The sequence below is a fragment of the Protopterus annectens genome, chromosome 7.part0, assembly GCF_019279795.1.
Source record: "Protopterus annectens isolate FY-2018-M chromosome 7.part0, PAN1.0, whole genome shotgun sequence".
In the NCBI taxonomy this organism is placed as follows: Eukaryota; Metazoa; Chordata; order Ceratodontiformes; family Protopteridae; genus Protopterus; species Protopterus annectens.
In genome coordinates this window covers 733,432,809-733,454,753 of record NC_056739.1, presented here as the reverse complement: position 1 = coordinate 733,454,753, position 21,945 = coordinate 733,432,809, and the positions used below count along the sequence as shown (strand labels likewise).

General features: G+C 38.0%; 1 protein-coding gene across 1 annotated transcript in view; it reads left to right on the top strand.

Moving 5' to 3' along the window:
• The window catches only part of LOC122805842 (transmembrane 4 L6 family member 5-like), a 255,117-nt gene that overhangs the window by 108,338 nt on the left and 124,834 nt on the right, over positions 1-21,945 (top strand). The window contains exon 2 of the mRNA XM_044076096.1: positions 100-165. Coding sequence (XP_043932031.1) covers positions 100-165 — 66 coding nt within the window. The remainder of the gene's footprint in view (positions 1-99; positions 166-21,945) is intronic.

Below are 21,945 nucleotides of genomic sequence, written 5' to 3'. Positions count from 1 at the left end.
TTCATCAGAACTTTGTAAGAAATCTCATCACAATGCTAATCTTGGTTATATGTTAAAATAATGATCTGACTAGATATGTCCATGTTTTGTATTCCTCAGGTTCTGTTCCCGGCAATACATATTCAGGCCACAGGACGCGAAGGATGCTGCAACAACAGATGTGGAGTAAGTCTTTGAATTCTCTGTAGTTTTATGGGGAAAATAAAGGAAAATATAAGAACATTTTCTTCAGAATCATGAACTCCTTTTTAGTATTTCTGCATTCTCTGCATTGCTTCTTCACTCTGTACATTCATAAATATGTTGATAATACACCAGCATTTTATCTTGAACTTTCTAAAGTGCAGTTTGTTAGGAACCTCATAAGGTAATGTCTGAAAATCCTGTTTACTCTGGCAACATATCTGCATGTTGAGCAGCTTGCATTGTGTATTTATACTGTGCATTACATTATTAATTTATAAACAACTACATATATGTTGAACCTGTTAAACCGATGTTCATAATTTGTACCTATCTTTTGTATTTCTTCTGTGTGACTTTTCTCCGTGGGCCCTGTTATCAAAACTTAACTAAATAAAATGCTACACACTCTTGCAGTAAAGAAATTATTTCCAGACATACTGAGGATTTCAGTAAACTATACAATTGATTAAAATAACAATAATAATAATAATAATAATAATAATAATAATAATAATAATAATAATAATAATACATTATTTCCAGACACATGGGGGTGGGTATTCAGAAAACTGCAGTGCTTATGCAAAGTGCTAATTAACGTGAACCAGTTATTTTTATCTAGTAACACTAAAATAAATGTACTAGATATGTATTTGAGATGCATAGCAAACCATTTAAGTGCAAAAACATTTACTTGAGATGGCATAACAAGTCACATTTCAGGAAACTAGACAAAAATACAAAAACAATAGAATGTTGCATTAATAAGCTCTTTGCATAAACACTACACTTTTCTGAATACCCTTGATTTTATTACAGTTAGCTCCTACTAAATATAGTGGCACCCCTGCAAGGTTTTACATTAGTAAAATGTGTTAAACAATCACATTAACCAGAGGAGTGGAAAGCACTGTGTTAATACTCACAATGTTATCACTGGAAGATCACCAACATCTTATGGCAGTTAGACTGTGAGAAAAGTAAGAAAGTGAAATCACTTTTTCCCTCTTCTCAAGAGTTTGTGTGATCTCAGTATATTGACAACAAATGGTTGAAACTCAAAACAATTGGAAAAAGAAACAATGCTTTATGTAGGGAAGCCAGCATCCCACCACTCCCCACCCCTGCTAATTATATACAGTATATCAACTCTGAGATTGCAAAACAGTGAGGAAAAGGGTAAATTCTCTGATTCCCACTGTACCGCAATCTCCATACAAATGCTTTGAGTTTTCATAAAGTTCAACATATGGTCTCGAGTATCGGAACTTCGAGTTTCAGAAAACTCGATCATCTGACATAAACCCATATACACACACACACACACACACACACACACACACACACACACACACATATATATATATATATGGGTCTACTACTAATTACCGACACAACGATTCCCCCCGGAAAAAAACTCCCCGCCAGATGACCGACATCACACAAACCCGACAAAAACACCGAACACCATTACACGAACACCATTACACCGACACACAGAACGTCACTACATAGCATACACACTAGCCTGACCCAAACCCTAACCCTAAGGTCCGACACTATCGCACACTTCACCTACCTGCACCTAACCCTAACTCACTTAACCCACCCCACCTACCTGCACCCTAACCCTAACTCCCTAGCCCAAGCTCCGACACTAACGCACATCACCTACCTGCACCCTAACCCTAACTCACTTCCTCACTAGCACACACTTACCTTACCCGAACCATACCTCCGACACGCGACACACTCACCTTTCCCACAGCCTAACCCGACATCCCACAATCTCGAAGCACTTACTACCTGTCGGTCATCTGGCGTCGGTGAGTTTTCCGTCGGGGATCGCATCTTTTCATGCATTAGTAGACCCATATATATATATATATATATATATATATATATATATATATATATATTTATTTGCTTATTTGCAGTTGGTTTACCAGCATAGTCCATTGGGCCAAGATGGAGTCCTGGGGAGAAAAGCTCCAGTAAGAAGGTTACAATAGGTTTTACATTAGATTACAATGTTTACAAGTGAACAAATTAGAGCAAGACATTTCAAGTAGTATGGCTTGAGAAACAAGGTTACAAGGTTATATTACAATATTTTCAAGTGATACAGCTTAAAGCATAATGTTTCAAGTAGTACAGACAGGTGATGAAAGTTTCAGAAGATAAAATACTGGTAACGAAAACATTTCTATATAAGTACTGAGAGGTCCTAAATCTTGACAAAGCTTGAAAGTATGACACATAATACAGTTTATAAAAAGTTTGGTTAGAACAAGTAGAGAGAGTATGAGTTAGGAGAGGCAGTAGAGGAAGTTAGCAGAAGGGAGGGAAAAAAGAGTTTGCCCATTTATATTATGATGGATGAGAACAGGAGCATGCCCACTGGGATATTAGGTGAGAGTGAAGAGATTTTTTGAAAGTGAAGTGGTTAGAGATGATATGAATGGATGGGGGTAGGGAGTTCCAGAGACGTGCTAGGCCATAGGATAGGAGATTTTTACCTGGGGACGAGTTGGTTTATGCAATTCTATTAGATTTTGGTTGTTAGATCTTAGTACTCTGTTGGGTAGGTGCATTTTAAAGGCAGAGGAAAGGGATGGACATAGTAGGGGGTTGAAAATGAGTTTATGTGCTAGAGTTAGTTGAGTGTAGGTGAGATGATTGGAAAGTTCTAGCCATTTTAGTTTGTGGAGAGAAGAACAGTAGTGGCTAGATGATTTGTGGCTAGTAGCGAATTTGGCGATTTTGTTGTAACATGAGGAAAGTTGTGTTTTAAGGGAAGATTGTAGGTTAGTTAAGAGTGGGGCTCCATAGAGAAGGGAGGGGATAAGAAATGAGGTAGCGAGAGTGATTTTGGTGGAGGGTGTGAGGTAACTATTTTGTCGCTAGAGCATGCCTAATTTTTGATGTTTTTTTTTTTTATATTTAGTTGTAGGTGGGAGTTGAATTTAAGCTTACTATCAATTTGGACCCCAAGTAATTTAGTCTCAGACACCAGTTCTAGAGATGTGTTGTTATTACTAGTGATATAAAAAGTGTTTGTATTGATAGAGGTGACTTTAGAGGGAGTGAATACCATTAATTTGGTTTTAGAGGCATTTAGTGCTAGGTGATTTCTTTTCATCCATTGTTCTGTGATTGAGAATGCATCTTGTGTAAGTTTTTGCAGCATGGGGAGGGATGTGGCAGAACAGATATTAGTTGAATCATCTGCATATTGGATGATATTTGAGAAAGGAATAGAACTGCGGAAGTCATTTATGAATATATTAAAGAGGAGAGGACCTAGTATGGAACCTTGAGGAACTCCAGTTGGGGTAGCAAGGAAAGAAGAGGTGGCCTTTTTCCATTTTACTTATTGATATCTATTAGATAAGTAACTGGAGAACCAGTTCAGAGAAGAAGAAGATAGGTTAAGCTGAGAGAGTTTAGTTAGAAGAAGTTTGTGAGAGATAGTGTCAAAGGCCTTAGAGAGGTCAAGTAGGAGGGTAGAGACAATATGACCAGAGTCTCAGGCTTTGTTTACAGTTTCCAGGAAGGAGAGGAGGGCTGTCATAGTGCTATGACCAGGTCTAAAACCATGCTGTGTTGGAGTTAGTAGGTGATTGTCTACGAGATATGGTAGGAGTTGTAGTTGGATACATTTTTCTAGGAGTTTAGAAATGGGAGATAGGACAGCGATGGGTCGGAAATTAGTTGTATTGTTATTACCACCACCTTTATGTAAGGGTATGATGAAAGCCTTTTTCCAGATTTGGGGTACTATGCTTTCTTGGATAGAGCGGTTTATTAGGATACTAATGGGGTAGGCAATGGCTTCTGCAGCTATGCTAAGAAAGTATGATGGGATGTTGTCAGAGGCATTAGAGCATGGCTTAAGTTTTTGAAGGAGTTTTTTTATGGTGGATATGGGTATAGGTTTGAAAGAAAAAGGAGAGGAAGGGGTAGAGAGGGTATTAGAGAATGGGGATAGTGGAGAAGAAGAGAGTGTAGAAGTAGGGGTGCAGGTAGAAGTGTTAGTAGAGGAAGTTGAGGGTAAAATGGAAGGAGTGGTGTTATCAGAGAATGTTGAGGTTAATTTAGAAATAGAATTTATGAAGAAAGAGTTAAACTGTGTGGCCAAATCTATGTTGGGAGCACTGGGGTCTGGGCTGGGGTGGTCAACTTTGCCAGGATTGATAAGGGTGGCGACTCCTTTCCAGAATTTCTGAGGGTTTGTTTTATTGGTGTTTTGGAGTATGAACAAGTAATTTTGTCGGTCAGTGATAATAAGCTTTTTGACTTTATATCTAAGTGTTTTATATTCGTTATGAATGAGGGGAGACTTATTTTTCTGGTAGAGTGCCCAGACTTTGTTTCTGCATTGCATGGTGACTAGAGTACTTTTGTTTAGCCAAGGGGCAGTTTTGATTTTTATTCGCTTAGTACGTAGAGGAGCATGGTAGTCAAGAAGGTTTAAGAAGGTTGAATTGAAGTGGGCAACGGCATTATCTAAAGGTAGAGTTTTTAGAATGTTCCAATTTATAGCTTTTAAGGAGTCTGAGAAGGTTCTAGGGTTGAAGTTTTTTTGGTTGCGAGTAGTAATATAATTATGTGTTTGGTGTATGGGTGAAGGGAGTCGGTATGTGAATGTGGGTAGGTGGTCGCTAAGAGGGTCTGGAAGTGTACCATTGTCAGAGAAATAATGAGGGTGAAAGACTAAAATCCAGTCTAAAATGCTGCCACTGGATAGGTTTTTTGAGGGGTGGGTTGTGGAGTTAATTAGCTGTGAGAAGATATAAAGGTTGATGTTAAGAGGGTTTGTGGGAGATTGAATGGAGGACCAATTGATATTCATGTCTCCCAGGATTATTACTTCATTAGTAATTTTAGTGGATAGCCAGAACAGGATGTCTTCGAGTGTAGTAATATTATCACCGGGGGGATTGTAAAGGGTGGCTAAGCATATGTGTTTGTGTATATTAACCTGAAATAATGCTAAGAATAATTCAGCATTATTGAATTGGGGAATAGGTTTGTTATATGGAGTAACTGATAAGGAGGATGAGTATAGGAGAGCTACTCCACCTCCTTTTTTATGGGTTCTGTCTTTTCTTATGATTGAGTAGTTGGGTGGTGTTATCTCAGAGTCTTTTATGTAGGGTTTTAACCAAGTTTCAGAGATGGATAGAAAGTCTGGTTTGTTGTGTGTGAGCCAGGCATGGAGGTTTGGGATTTTGTTCACTATACTTTGGGGAGTTGAATAGTATGGACTTGTCTGTAGTGGATGAGGTGGTGGGACCAGGATTAGGGTGAATATCTCTGGGTAATAGTGTAGTAATTAGATATAGGATTGGGTTGGAGAGGTATTTGGACTGTTTAGAATATGGGTTAGGCTTTATTATGGTGATGAGGGGTTTGTTAGTTGCTCTGGTGGTAGAATGTTTATGAAGGGTGATAAGTTTATAAGGGAAGAATATATGGTTGCTTATATAATATCGGTGAGGAGATATTATGGTGTGAGAGTTTAAGGGAGGTGAGTTGAGATGGTTGGTTACATGAAAGGATTGTGAGTGATTAATATGATTGGGCTGGATGAGGTAGTAAATGTAGGATATGTTGAGGAGAAGTAAAAGCAGAGTGGAGAAGGTAGAAGGTTTAGAGATCATAATGATGAAGTAGTTAAAGATGGTTCTTGAGAGTTGGTATGCAGTTGCTGAGTAAACTATAGGTGTAAGAGTGTTGTATGTATAGAGGTGTAGCTATGTTTCTAATTATACTGATGGAGTGGAGATTTTGAGTAATGTTTGAGTATTGGTGGGGTTTGGGAGTGGGTGTTGATTGAGAAAGGAGACTAATTGGCTAGGTTAGGTTTTGTAGGTGTGTTCAATGATGATTGTTATGGGTGGGGTAAGAGAGTGGGTGTTGACAGAGATGTGGAAACTAATTGGCTAGGTAGTGTAGTGGGTGTGGTTATGAAGGTATTAATGTAGAGGTGCTGGGGCGGGTGGGAATTGGGGGCAAGGTAGGGGAGCTTGAGGAGAGCCAAGGAAGGTAGGAGCAGAGCGAGAACCTATCAGTGGAATGTTGGTTGGAGAAGGTAAGTACAGGGGACAATGATTTAGAAGGATAGAATGGCCAAAGATGTTTGAAAAAGGAGGGAGAAAAAAAGAAATTAGAATTTGTAGAGAATAGTAAAGCAAGTAAAGTGAGAGATGTGGGAAGTCAAGAGTAGTGGAGAGAGGATGCCATCTAGTGGACAAAAGCTAGAAGTGCACCTGTGATTCCACCAGAGTAAATTCCTTGAGCTGAGAATGTTGAGGAGAGAAGGGGACTAGTATAACTAAGGGAGCTAGAAATATGGGGGGGGGGGGGACAGAGTTGAGAAGGGTTTGGCTGCTGGCTTTCCTAGAAAGGGAGTGTACTGAAAACCTAGCAGGGTTATAGATAAATATGGTATTACAGAGGTTTAGCAGCAGTTACACATACTTCTTTCGTTCCTTCTAGGAGAAGCTAGTTCAATTCCCATAAAAGGGATGTATCATCAGAGCTTTATTTAATATTTTAGGAGTGGGCGTCCAAACCAGGCGTAGTCACAGAGGGAGAGCAGGGCAAGGAAGCTGGAGAACAGGAGAGAATGCAGAGAAAAAATTGTATTTTAGTAAGCAAATCTGTTACAAGTGGCTCTCTACAATAGCATTGCACTTTATAAATATTAGTTAAAAAACATCATAAATGTGCAGAGCAACAAAGCTTCAGATATATATTACTGTTCTAGTTTCAATTAAGTTGCAGTAAGAGACAAGTACAACAGTACAAACAGAATAAACCAGCAAGTAGCAATAAATTAAATTACAACATGACACCTTTTGTTAAGGGCCTTAGGGGTTTCACTGTGACTTTAATGCTGCTATTCCTATAACTAGGGGTATTGTAGCGTGGAGAAAGTAGTGTATCCACTAAAGGCTACTATTTTAAGGAATTGAATTTTAGATTGTTCGCTAATGAGTTTATGCAGTATAAAGTCTTTCTAGAGGAAAACCAGAGTTAATTTTATATTGAGACCCTCGTTTGTGAACAAACCTCAGGAGCTCAACAAACTACAGTTAGATGGTCTGTGTTCCATAGACTGACTCAATATTATCCCATCAAACAATAGTAGGTACTAAACATTTCTGTTTTCTTATCTCATGTTAAATAAGTGGAGTGCAGGTTTATAGTTTATAAACGTATGCAGCAGTCATTCAGATATTGCAGAATATGATTAGTCTGTAAGATTTTACTGTTTTCTTGCAAAACTAATATATACTTTCAGTTTAGTTTTGAGATTAGTTGGTGTAACCAGCACATGTGCAGGGGTTGGCGTTGTAAGAAATAATTAGACCAGCACATTCAAAAAATACAGAAATATAGGTATAAAGTTAGTGTATGCGTGCACGCTTAGCCAGTCTATGTCAGAGATTATAAATTGTTTTTACTGTTTTCTTGCAGGGCCAATAAATACTTTAGTATAGGTTTGAAATTTCTAGGTGTTTGTGAATATACGCTTAACCAGCACACGTGCAGAGAATAGCGTTATAAGAATATTAGACCAGCACGTTCAATGAATACAACAATACAGTTATATTAGCAAGTAAAACAGGTATAAAGTTAGCATGTGCCTATATGCTTGGCCAGTTACTGCAGAGATTACAAATTGTATGCTTAACCAATACTCTTCAGATAACTTCCATTAGTTTATGAGACTTTACTTTGATCTTGCTTAACTAATAATGCTTTCAGTAGAGGTTTGTTAGCTAAAACTAACAAATATCTTCAGTATGGGTTTAAGTGCTTATGGTTCGCTAGCCAGCGCGCATCCAGGGGTTGGCGTTGTAAGAAATTCTTGACCCGCACGATCAATAACAGCTAGCGATACAGGTATAAAGTGGGCGTATGGGATCTACGCATGGCCAGTATAGTTCAGGAATTACGAAAATGTATGAGTAAAAAGACAGCAGCTATTTCCTTGCTATACTGCTAAGTTCTTTCAACAGGTTTGCACTTTGAATGCATTTGCAATATATGCTTAAGCCAGCACGCTTCGGACACAGCCAACACATGAAGTGTAAAAACATATTACAAGTTACATAATATCGAATGCATTGCAATTATCTTGCTATAATGATAAAATACTTTCAAGCATTGCAGTTATCTTGCTATAATGATAAAATACTTTCAATGCAGGTATGAAGTTGTTAGCATTTATATATATATATATATATATATATATATATATATATATATATATATATATATACATATATACACATTTATATATGGATCTATGTCATAACACTGACTTAACATAAAGTCGACTTGCATAACAGTGAGATGACGTCACTGAAAATTTAAAAGAACGAACTCCTGGAACGGCGTATTTTGCCTCTGGAAAATAACTACTTTGCCACTAACAAGTACAACAAAAACTGAAGCAAATTAAACTGAACAAAGTGGGGAAGCTTCACCTCCCACACCCCCCCTAACTAAATATACCAACTCAGTGATCGTACTACAGTGGAGAAAAGGGCAACGTTTGCCATGGTGGCCAAATGATTAGCTTCCTGGAGGTGAAATACGCTGTTCCAGGAGTTTGTTTATTTAAATTTTCACTGACATTGTCTCGCTGTAATGTGAATCAACGTCATGTTAATTTGAGGATTTAAAGGAATATATATATATATATATATATATATATATATATATATATATATATATATATATATATTATGGGTCTACTTTGAATGATCAAAATTACAAAACTTCGAATATCATATGGCCGGGACCATATGATCAAAGTTTTGTAACTTCGAACATTCAAAAAAACAACAAAAAAACCCCAAAAACAAATTAAAACACATTTATGCAGGAGGCAAGCCACCCTGCACCCCTACACCCTCACTATTAATATATACCTACTCTGAGATCACACTACAGTGAGGAAAAGGGAATATTCTCATTCTGCGCTGTATAGAGATCTCAGTTTAAGTGTTCGGAGTCCTAAAACTTTGATCATATGGCTTCTGCCATATGAAATTCAAAGTTCTGAAACTTTGATCACTTAAATGGAAACTATATATATATATATATATATATATATATATACACACACACACACATACACACACACATATATATGTTCTTCTTCTGGCTTTTCCCAGTTAGGGGTTGCCACAGCAGAACTCTGTTCCGCTAATGATTTGCAGTACATTTTTTATGGGTGTTGAGGTGCCAGCTTAACTTTCATCAAAGGCACACCCATTCTATGCATGTCTTTTAAACAACACTTGACTGCAGGGAGGACATGCAGACTCCACACAGAAGGTGCTCCAGCCGAGAATCGAACCATGGCATATATATATATATATATATATATATATATACATATATATATATATATATATATATATATATATATATATATATATATATATATATATATATATACATATATATATATATATATATATATATATATATATATATATATATATATAAACACACACACGCTTTTATATATATATGGGTCTACTTCTTTTGACCTGACCCCATTTGACTGGAATTTCATTTGCCTGACACTTCATTTGACTGACCTTTTGACTGACAAGTATTATTCAAGAAAATGGAATATGCCCCTTCCACTGTAGTGCGACCCTGAGTTAGAATATATAGTTAGGGGGTGTGGGGCACAACTTCTATTCCCATTCATATGATATTGTTAACTTTTATTGCTTAGTAAAAGAAAAGAAAGTGGGGCTCTACCTCCCACACCCCCTTTAGGGGCTGTGCCCCCCCACCCCCTCCTGCAGTACCTATATATTCTAATATTCAGGTCGCATCACAGTGGGGAAGGGGCAGTTTCCATGCTGCAATACTTGTCAGTCAAATGAAGTGTCAGGCAAATGAATTGTCAGGCAAATGAAATTTCAGTCATTTGGTCTCAGGCAATGGGTGTCAGGGTAGGTCAAAAGAAGTAGACCCATATATATATATATATATATATATATATATATATATATATATATATATATATATATATATCTATGTGTGCTATATATATATATATATATATATATATATATATATATATATATATATATATATATATATATATATATATATATATTTATATATATATATATATATATATACACACACACTCACACACACATACACACACACACACACACACACACACACACACACACACACACACACACACACACACACACATATATATATATATATATATATATATATATATATATATATATATATATATGAATACAGTGGATATAAAAAATTTACACACCCCTGTTAAAATGCCAGGTTTTTGTGATATAAAAAATGACACCACAATAAATCATTTCAAAACTTTTCCCAACTTTAATGTGACCTATAACCTGTACAATTCAATTGAAAAACAAACAAATCTGTCAGGGGAAAAAATATTAAAAATAAAAAACGTAGAATAAGCTGGTTGCATAAGTGTGCACATCCTTACACTAATATATATATATATATATATATATATATATATATATATATATATATATATATTTATAAAATTCTGACTTTTTGAGGTGGGTTTATGATAATGTTCACTGGCTGACTGTGATTGATCTGACAACACCCGAAAGATGTGTTTAGATTTAGAGCACATCTGAAATCTTCCAAAGTCATGTGACATACCGTGGGTGGAATGATTTGCTGGATTTCACAACCAGATTTTGCAATACATGTCATTTTTGGATGATACATGAATAAAAACTATAGTGATGGTGTGACAATGTTTTCATTCTAAGGGTACCATATCCTGATAGTACTGTTCATACTGTCCATGATAGGAGGTTAGTCTAATGTAGCAGGGTTAAACATAAACAAACCCTGTGGTACAAAAAGGAAATACTTATCACCTCTGTGTCAAGGGTGGAAATAGAAGTTATCACCCTGCCTTAGTTTTCTGATTGAGAAATACTGCTTTTTTACAAATAAATCTACAGAATGAAGTTGCTCAGCTAATGTGCCTAATAACTTCATAGCACATACATCATGGCAAAGCACTCTAAAAGCATACTTGGGTAAAGCAATGAAAAAAGGAGAAAGTGCTGTAGATTTCACATTATAGTTTAGCTTGAGCAGATAAGAGAAATAAAGTGAAACACCATATTTTGCTTCTATTTTTCACAATGGCAACTTATCTGTGTGTTATAAAATATTTCACATTACAGTAACTGTGATTCATTTTGCAACATTTTGTCAGATAAGCATCATAGTATCATAGGATCATAGGAAGTTACTAGGTTATTGGCCCTGAGGTGCTTACAAGCCTAGCCAAGAATTTAATCCATGTTCCAACAAGTCAGCACCCTATGCCACTGTCAAGCAGGGACACAGGTGGAATCCCAGGGGTGTATTTTCTGTTCCCCGTCCACTTATCCAGGTTGCACTTAAAAAGGGTTAATGAGGTACTCCACTTGATATGGAGAGGGAGTCTATTCCACAAAAGGAGGGGGTCTCTGTGACACAAATCTGTCCTGCCAACAAGTCATATTGATGTCACAGACCAGGTTGAGGTCACGCGTGCAGGTTACTCAAGTGGAGCTTGACTTGCGGCTATGCAGCAGTCGAATCAGGGTGGGGTCTGAGATTGCATTGTATGCCAGACAGAGGCCACCTCTGAGGAGTCTGTAAGAGACTGAGTAGAAGGGCAGGGCTTTTAGTTTAACTGTGTAGGGTAGATGTTTGAGACCCTGGATTCTCCGGGTGAGAAACCTCTGAAGGCCCTCCAGCTGCTGCATGTGCTTTATGGGGTACATGCCAAAAGGGGCATTGTACTCAATAATGGGTTTTATAAGGGAAGAATACAGGGATGTTATGACCACCTTTTCCTGCATGAGATACCCTTACTAATGAGGTGGGCCATGTAGAAAGCTTTTCATACAATGGTGACAATATGGTGGTCAAAAGTCTATTTGCTATCAACCCGGACACCCAAGTCCCTCATGACTCATTGCATGCTTAGGACCTTATTATCAATGTGATAATTTGTGGGGATGTCACTCTCACCAAAAGGGATGATGATGCATTTTTTGGCATTCAGTTTGAGGCCATATTTCTGGCACCGGTCATTTGCTTGAGTAAGACCCTCTTGGAGGATGTACACATCAATAGGTGAACTGATGACAGCACCCAGCTTGCAGTCATCTGCAAACTTGGTCAGGCGTACCCACTAGATTTGGCCTGCACCTCTGAGAAGTATATCCCAAACAGCAGAGGCCCCAAGACCAGTCCCTGGGGTACACCACTTGTTACGGGTCTACTACTTGAGGTGGCTTCCCCTATTTTGACTAGGTGGGTTCTATCAGTGAGCGAGTTTGCTACCCATCTGGTAGCATATGGATTGATGCCTTGTTGAGAGAGTTTATCTATTATACCTGAGTGGAGAATAGTATTGAAGGCTTTGGCCAGGTCAAGGTAGGTGGTGTGCACCATCTTCCCCTAATCTTTGGCCTTGGTGACTGTCTCAAAGAAGTTGACCAAATTTAACAGGCATGACCTGTCCTCAACAAAACCAAACTGTGTGAGATCAAGTAGTAAAAATAAAAAATAATGCCACTAATCACTCGTAGTTTCACAAAAACAGCAAGAAAAACTCTTTTAGCTTAGCGCTTTCTTCCTGTTACCTCAAGGCTTCATCAGAGTAATGTTGCAAAACACTAGAGGAAATTAAATAATGACAAAAAATCATATGATTAAAATCCATTGGCTAACTAATTGTGTCATAAAAATGCATAGTAACACTATTAAACACTGCTATTGTATATCATACTTAAATAAAATTAAACTTTGTTGTAAAATGCTTAAATTGTTAATAACAGCTCATGTAAATAAACTATATTTGCGTAGCTCTTAACTTTAACACTGAACTTAATGAAATTGAATCATTAATGCCTGAATATACCAAGGCATTCATTCTAAGATGCCACTCCATCTCCAATGTTTCTAACCTTAAATTTAAATCACCACCCCTTCCTTGGTTTCTAACCCTGTCAATAACAAAACATAAATTTTTTTTTAAAATTCACACTACCAACTGAGTGTGTATAAAGAGCATGTATAAATAGCCATGTATAACACCATTCCCATGTTACAATTACAGATACCAGGACATGGGATAGTACGGGGGTAACTGTCAACCACCACATAAGGACTAACGTTAATATATTTACAGGCTTTGCACATATTACAGTTACACCAAAAAACGTCCTCCCACACGAAGGCAAATGCACGGCCCCAAAAACCTAAACCAGAAGAACAAAAATCACAAGGAGCCAGCAATGAGTGACTGGAAAATATATTAAATAATTAACATAACAGCAAGTAGAAACAGACCGGTTTCGGCTGGTAAATGACATAGCCTTCTTCAGTGTATAAAATACATTCAAAATACCTGCTGTTTAAATACACAGTAGAAAGATCCCATTGGTTAAATACTTATAAATATTCATTAAGCCCGGGGGGGAAAAAGGCCACCGAGTTTGATGATCCACTTTTTTTCTTTACAATTCAAAATACTGTGCCACCCAGTTTTATTTCTACGATCACCTTGTATAACATCAATTATGATAAACATAAATCTGGCTGTTGAATGGACCAACTGATGTTTATATAGAGCATTAGTCAACTTTTTTTGTTTAATATTGCTATAATGTTCGGAAATTCGTAATGTAATGCACCTGGAAGTCTGCCCAATGTAGAATGCTCCACAGCTACATGTGGCCAAATAAATGGCCCAATCACTGCTACAATTAACAAAAAAGTTTAAATCAAAAACCTTGGGGCAATTTCTACTTGAGAACTCCTTAGTTGTAGAGATGTATTTACAATTAGTACAGTGGCCACAAGTAAAACAACCACGTAAAATATCGCCTGATATAGTTCTCTGTACCATCCCAAAATATTTATTATCACTACATTTATAGTGATTAAAGTAGGATTTAAGTTTTTTGCCATTCCTATATGAAAAAACACACCTATCCGGGATGATATTTGCAACATCTGAGTCACACTGTAAGATATTCCAATGTCTCCGGACACTTTCCAATAGACAATTGGTATTATGACCATAAGTTGTAGTGAGTCTAAGTGGTTGAGATAGTATATCCGACCGATCCCTATATTGGAGTAGGTCCGAACGTTGCATATTATTGACCTGATGTTTGGCAACTGCAATGGTGCCAGCATTATAACCCCTTTGTTTAAATCTTTGTGTGAGGTCATTTTGGTTCCGACAAAATGTAGATTGTTGTGAGCAAATGTGTTTGGCTCTGATGAACTGAGACTTTGGTATGTTCCTAGCTATATGTGGAGCATGGTAACTAGAGGCATGTAGTAGGGGGTTATATTGTGGAAACTTTCTATACATCTCCGATTCTAATGTGCCATCAGGGAGTTTGTGCAATAGCACATCCAAAAATGTTATATTGTTGATGTCATGTTGTTCCGTAAAACATAAACCCCATTCATTGTTATTCAAATAGCAAACAAACTCCTTCAGCCTAGACTCAGTACCCCTCCAGACAAGCCATACATCATCCAGGTAACGTCTCCATATATCCATATCAGAAAGAAAAATGTTTCTGGTAGAATCATAAATCATTTCAATTTCAACATAAGCCATAAAAAGGTCAGCATATATGGGGGCAAAAGATGCCCCCATAGCCGTACCTTTGGTCTGCCAGAAACATAAATCTTTGTAGTAGAAGACGTTACAAGTGAGAACATACCTAGCCATGTCCACCAGAAAAGAATTGAATGTGGAACTATACAAGTTTGTGTTATTTAGCCAATATGCCAAAGCCTTAAGACCTGCCTGATGTGGAATGTTGGTATATAATGCGCTGACATCAAGTGTACACAAATACCAGTCAGCTTCCAGTTGTGTATCAGATATAATCTGTAGGAAGTTCGTGGTATCTTGTAACCTGGAGCGAATGAATGGTAGCAAAGGTTTAAGATATTTGGTCAGAAACAATGATAAAGGCTCGGTCATATAGCCTCTGCCAGATACTATAGGTCTTCCCGGAGGATGCTTAGCATCTTTGTGAATCTTGGGTAGAAAATAGATGTATTGAGCACTAGGATCCTTAATAGTTAATTGATGTAATGTGTCATTAGAAATAACAGCCCGATCATTGGCATCCTTAAGAAAACGTTCAATACATTTAATAAATCTACCTGTAGGATCAACCACCATATGTGTGTAGTATCTGGCATCAAACAGTTGCCTGCGGGCTTCTTTGTCGTAATCTATCCAGTTTTGGACCACTACAGCTCCACCTTTATCTGCTGATGTTATTACAATATGTTTATTTTGCTGAAGTTCCAAAATGGCCCGTCTCTCAGTAAGAGTGATATTGTTGTGTTTGAAGGCAATATCAGAACTGAGGAAGTGTATATCTTTAAGGACACTATTTTGGAACTGATGAACCACAGCATGCATTGGCGGAGAAAAATTAGATTTATGATATATAAATTGACCACTATCAAGATTAAAACCAGAGTCACCAAAAAACAATCTTAGATTAATTAATCTACAAAAGTGAATTAAATCTTGTGCAAATACATCTTCAGATATGATGGGACCAGGTATAAAATGTAAGCCTTTATTCAAAACCTGAATGTGTACATCAGACAGATCATAGTTCGACAAATTCAAAATGTTATTATTGGTTGAACAATTCAATTCCCTAATGCCATCTCCAGTAACCCCTGTATGTTGTGGACTTTTCCTGTGTTTGCGCCCCCCACGTCTGCGTGTGTTCCTAAAGGGACACTTCCAGAACTTCTTTTGTGGGATGGAGACCCTATTGCTGCCAGGGATTTGTTATCAGTACCTGAAGATGTATCCTCAATAGACGAGATGGCATCATGATTATTTTTACGCAAAATGGACCTAGGTCTCTTCCTCTTTCTGACCGAAGTAGGAGGATTGTTAAACCTCACATGTTTTGTCTGAAATATGAATGGGTTCCCACGGGAATAATCCTCCTGATCCCTGGTGAATTTTTTCATTTTCCTGGAACGTAATTCAGCATCAAACTTTTTGAGATCTGAAGCGACCTTATTGAGTTTAACCTCAAAAGAGGGTCCCTGTTCATAACATTTCAATTTGTCTGCTAAGACAGTGATTTCTGCTAGCCCACTATCAATGGCCCGATTGTGGAACTTATATAGTTCAACCACAAAAGCCATAGTTGCTTCATGCTGTATTTTAGACCATTGTGTGGTCAGCTCCCCATCCGCATTGTTTACGTGCGGAATAGTCCGTATCCTCAACCCCCTAGGGGTAATATTTGCGGCCTGATAGGCCTTGAAGAGTTTGCTGTGCCACACATTTGCACGTAATGCTCTAAGTTGCCTATTGAGGTCCTCAATTAATTTTTGGCTTGATAAGTCAGGGCTGATGTTATCAACACAATCACCACTCCCAATATTGGGAGAGCCTAATCCAAAGGCCCCAAGATCCTCCCTGTCAGCCACCAATCCAGAAATGAGATTCGATAAATCCATAGTTATGCAGCAAAATAAAAACTTAATTCCTATTCAGAAAGCTGTCAATAATGGTCAAAATAGAGATACCACGGCAGCCAAATAGAAAATGTTATGAAGGACAATAGCAGCAAGAAAATAATTCACATTGGTGAGAAGGCTGCGTCCATACCTTATGTCCAAAGGCCAAGCCAAATATATCCAGATGAATAAAAAATATATAACTAATTAGACACAAAAACTTTTTGGTAAGGACTAAGCAGGAAGTCACGAACAAAGAACACAATTGAAATATATATAAGTTCGATGCTGAACCACAATCCAAAAAATGAAAAACAGAACCTTATACAAAAAGAGATACCCAGAGATCAGAAGAATAAATCAGCCCTGATGGCAAAATTTGGATATCAATAATAATAGTAGTCAGGAACCCAAATATCATAACCCTATTTGTATATATAAACAATTATAATGCATAATACTAAAAAAATGCAAAAAAATGAGAGTTTGGTCTGGACATAAAAAAGGGACCACCTATCAAAAGCGTGCCATATGGTACATAATATGTATATGGATTGAAAAAGGACTTGTTGAGACTAAATTATATTGGTGTAAATAGACCAATGATAATTAAACCATGGTCTAATCCAATATGACACGTATCCACACTTAGCATTTAGAATAGGATGGTGGAAATATTATATTGCCATCCAATGTATATAACAATATTGTGATGTTCAAGACATAAGTGACAGCCACGCAAAATTGCATGAAATAACAAATATGCGGAAAAGAAGGGACAATTGCTAGTAATGTAGTGCCTATGGTAACCTCACCTATACCTGGGAATATTATGATGTCCAGGATATAGACAATAAACTTACAAAAATTATTTATGTACAATAGACCCTTATCTTAACCAGAAGGTAATATCTGGCCATATTGTAAAACCACATAAACAAGATATTAATATCTCAATATTCCAGATACATAAACAATATACAAAGTAAGATGTGTACTAAAAATCTAAATGGCAGGCCTGAATTATATTGATATGACCAAAAGGTATCATGGTCCGCAAAATAATCGTGGTCAGTTAAAAAAAGACCATACAAACAACTGTTATATAACTTGCTATAAATAATATGACTTAATCATAAAGAGTAAATCAAAGCCATGTACCTCTATGATAGATGTAATAAACTGCTACAAATATATTGAACCAGAAATGCAATGATGTTGAGAAACAATGCTCAATAAGTAAATGATTCAAAATATAGAAATCAGTTTAAAGAATCCTACCCAATGGTCAGTAAATAGTATAAAATAGAATGACAATAAGTGTAGTAAAAAACAACACTCATAAACCTACTGAAGTATATATATTGCATCTGGTCTAGTTGACACACCCAGAAAATGCCAAAATGGTCATGTTACAGTTAGACATTCGTGAAACTGTAACTTTGTTGTTCACATGCTTTTCCATGAGATTTATCAGATTTTGACCTCTGTTGTAAATAACCCTCGGGTTATCTACTAAAATTTTTAATTCTTCATAGTTAAATACTAAATTCCAGATGTTATTCACTATATTTCTTATTGTAAATGCCTCACTGTTGTAGGGTAATATAAAGGTACTGTCCACAGATTTAGTCTTGACTGTTTCAAGTCTGCTCCCAAATGAAGCAGACAGAATAGGTGTAAACCTGACATTCCTCTGTTGTAATACATAATTCCTAGTTTTTAATAGTAATTTGATAGGATAACCCCTCTCTCTAAACATACCAATTAAAGTATAAAGTTTGTCTTTAAATTCATTGTCATTACTTGTTAACCTACATATTCGCACCATCTGGCTGTTTTTTTGGTGTGTAGGGTGACAACTTTTGTAATGAAGAAATACATTTGAGTATGTGTCTTTCCTGAATACTCTTGAATTTAATTTTTTTATTAATACTGTCCCATGTAAGTCTAATATCTAGAAAATCAATGCTTTCTATACCCACTCAGTGGGTAAACTTAAGGAAAGATGTTGTGGAGTTTAAATAAACTACAAAATCCTCCAGCTCCTTTTGTGAGCCTTTCCACAATATCAGTATGTCGTCCAAAAATCTTAACCAAGTAATGGTCTTGCTAAACAAATGGGCCTGAAATACATGGAGAAAGCACTACGTCTTTAATTAATAAAAGAGTTTTTCCTGCTGTTTTTGTGGAACTACGAGTGATTGGTGGCATTATTTTTTATTTTTACATTTCGTTTAGTGTTGTTGGCTCTGTGGGGCAATTCTTTGTGGTTTTACATGTGTGAGCTCAAGTGTCTGGAGGATGCCAATGTCCTTTTTAATGAGGTCCATGATAATCCACTCTATGGCCTTGCAGATCAGGCTAGTTAGGGTGATGTGTGTATAATTTCCTGGATCAGTGTGCAAAGGGATGACAGTAGATGTCCTCCACTCGGCTGGGACAAAGCTGGTACTCAGGCTTTGGTTGAATAGGGTGCCTATGGTGCTGCAAGCTCCTGCCTGAGTTCATGTAGCATACAGTCTGGGATGTTATTGGGTCCCACTGAGGCTGTATTTTCTGCTGTAGAGAGGGCAGTGATGACTTGCTCCCCAGAGATAAGGGGAGGGGGGCAGGTACTGGGGATGTCCTGTTTTACTGATGGGGAGACAGAGGAGTGAAGTTTTCACTGAACCTGTCTGACAGCAGATTGGCTACATCTACGACATTTGTGTTTGTGGTGTCCTTGACCACCAGTTCTGAGCAGATCTGGGTTCTTCCCTTGAGATTGCGGACATATGTGAAGAAGGCTTTATGATTGTCTTTCACAGATGTGGCCAGTTTGGACTTGAAGTTTGCTTTGGAGGCTTTCACTAGTGCTCTTATTTACTTGTTCAGGCTAAGGAGAGATTGCTTCCAATTAGGCACCTGCTCCTTCTTGGTCCTGGACAGCAATGTTTTCCTTTTATTATAGAGTTTATTTATTGCAGATGTCCACCAGACAGGTTTACTTTTCCTTGAGGAGGATGATTTTGTCCTGTTTGGTATTCCTGATTCCATGCAGCTGTATAAATACTCATATAGTACTTTGGTGGAGGTTTGGACATATGTGCAGTTCCTATGGAAGAGGAGGGGGCTATGAAGCCATTTATATCTTCCCTCAGGAGGTTGTAATCAGCTTTGGAGAAGTTTTTTTGTTTGGCCCTAGCTAGGGGGCATTGGGGGAGATAGTGACTTCAAAAGCGACTGCTTTGTGGTCGATCTTACCAGGGATGATGACATTGTAGGGATGCTGCACTGGTTAGTCATGCTGGTTAATACCAAGTCAAATATATTTTCCCCTCTTGTGGGGGTGTCAACCAGCTGGTCCAAGGCATTTGAAATGATGAAATCAAGGAATCTCTAGGCATTTGTGTTTTGGCAGGAGTATTTCTTCCAGTCTATGGTTGGATAGTTAAAGTCACCCAGGATCAGGGTAAAGGGTTGAATAGATTCGAAGAGGTCCAGATAGGTAGAGTGGGCATCTTGAGTCAAAGTTGGAGGCCTATAGCTAGCTATGATTTGAATAGGGGTCTTGTCAGTTGTTAACTGCACCTGGAGTATTTCCTGTGCATCATACTGTTTGACCAGCCTAGAGGTGTATATGTCTTTTATGTATAGTGCAACTCCACCTCTTTTTGTTTTGCTGCCCATGGTTTGGTGTCTGAATGAATGATAGGATGAGTAACCTGGTTTGGCTTGGGTGCTCTCCACAGCTTTAAACCACGTGTCTGTGACTGCACAAATGTCAGCTTCTTCCAGGGTTAAGAATGCTTGCAGTGAGTGCAGTTTCATGTTTAGACTCATAGCATTTATCAGCATGACCTTTAATTTACATTTTGATGACATTTTCATGTTTGTAGTTTTGACCTCATGGCATTGCCTGAAAAAGGCACTATGGGGGAGGCAAGAGCCTGAAGCCCAAGGGAGACAGATGCAGGCCATCTCTGACAAAGCATTGTGGTTTGTCAATCATGTCATCCCAAGCTGTCAGGTACTAGATCCTCTTGGAATGACACCAGAAACCAAGCCAATTGTTAAAGTCAATCATTTTCTGTTTGTATTGAGGCATCATTCTGGGTGATGGTAGGATGCCGCTTAAGGCTATGGGCATACCTGCCTGGGACACACAATCAGTGAGCTCAATCATGTCTCTCTTCATATAGTCCAAGGAGGTATGTCTCAAGTCGTTCACTCCAACATGGACTATGAGAGAGTCATAACAGTACCTGTTTAGAGACTTCATAGGTTCATAGGTTGGTACTAGACTGCCGGCCCTAGGGCCTATACAAGCATAGCCATAACAATTCCCTGGCTATTTCTTCCCACAATATTTACTTCCCTGGACCCCTGTTTAGCAGGGTGACTGATGTGATCCATGGGGTAAATTTCCTATCTCCCATCCAGTCATCAAGATTCCTTTTGAAGAGGGCCAAGGAGGCCCTCTGCTTGACATGTATGGGCAGTCTATTCCAGAGTATGGGGAGTCTCTGGGTCAGGAACCTATCCCTCCAGCATGTTTTGTTTATTGTGATGACAAGGTTTAGGTCCCTGGAGCGTGTGGCTCTGATGGATTGGGGATTTCTTTAAGTGTAGCATGTCCAACAGCTCTGGGTTTGACATGGCCTTGTATGTTAAGCAGAGATCGCCTCTGAGTAGACGATATGAGAAAGAGTATAGGTGAAGTTTTTTTAGTCAGTCAGCATACGGCATCTGCTTTAGGCCTGTGATTCTTTTAGTGAGGTGTTTCTGCGGCCTTTCCAGTTGTTGCTGATGTCTCATGAGGTACATACCAAACAGGGCATTGTACTCTATGATGGGTCCAATGAGGGATGAGTACAGTGGGACAATGACTTCCTCTTTTCTGGATGAAAAGCCCTTAGTGATGAGGTGTGCCGCATGGAAGGATTTCCTGACTGCTGTGGTGATGTGGTTATTGAAGGTGAGACCACTGTCCACCTGTGTTCCTAAGTCTCTTATCACACTTTCGGTGTTTAGTGTACTGCCACCTATGTGGTAATTCATGGGTACATGGTTTTTCCCAAAGGGGATAACTATACACTTCTTGGCATTGAGCTTGAGCCCATGGCTTTGGCACCAAGCATCTGTTTCTGTGAGGACATTTTGTAG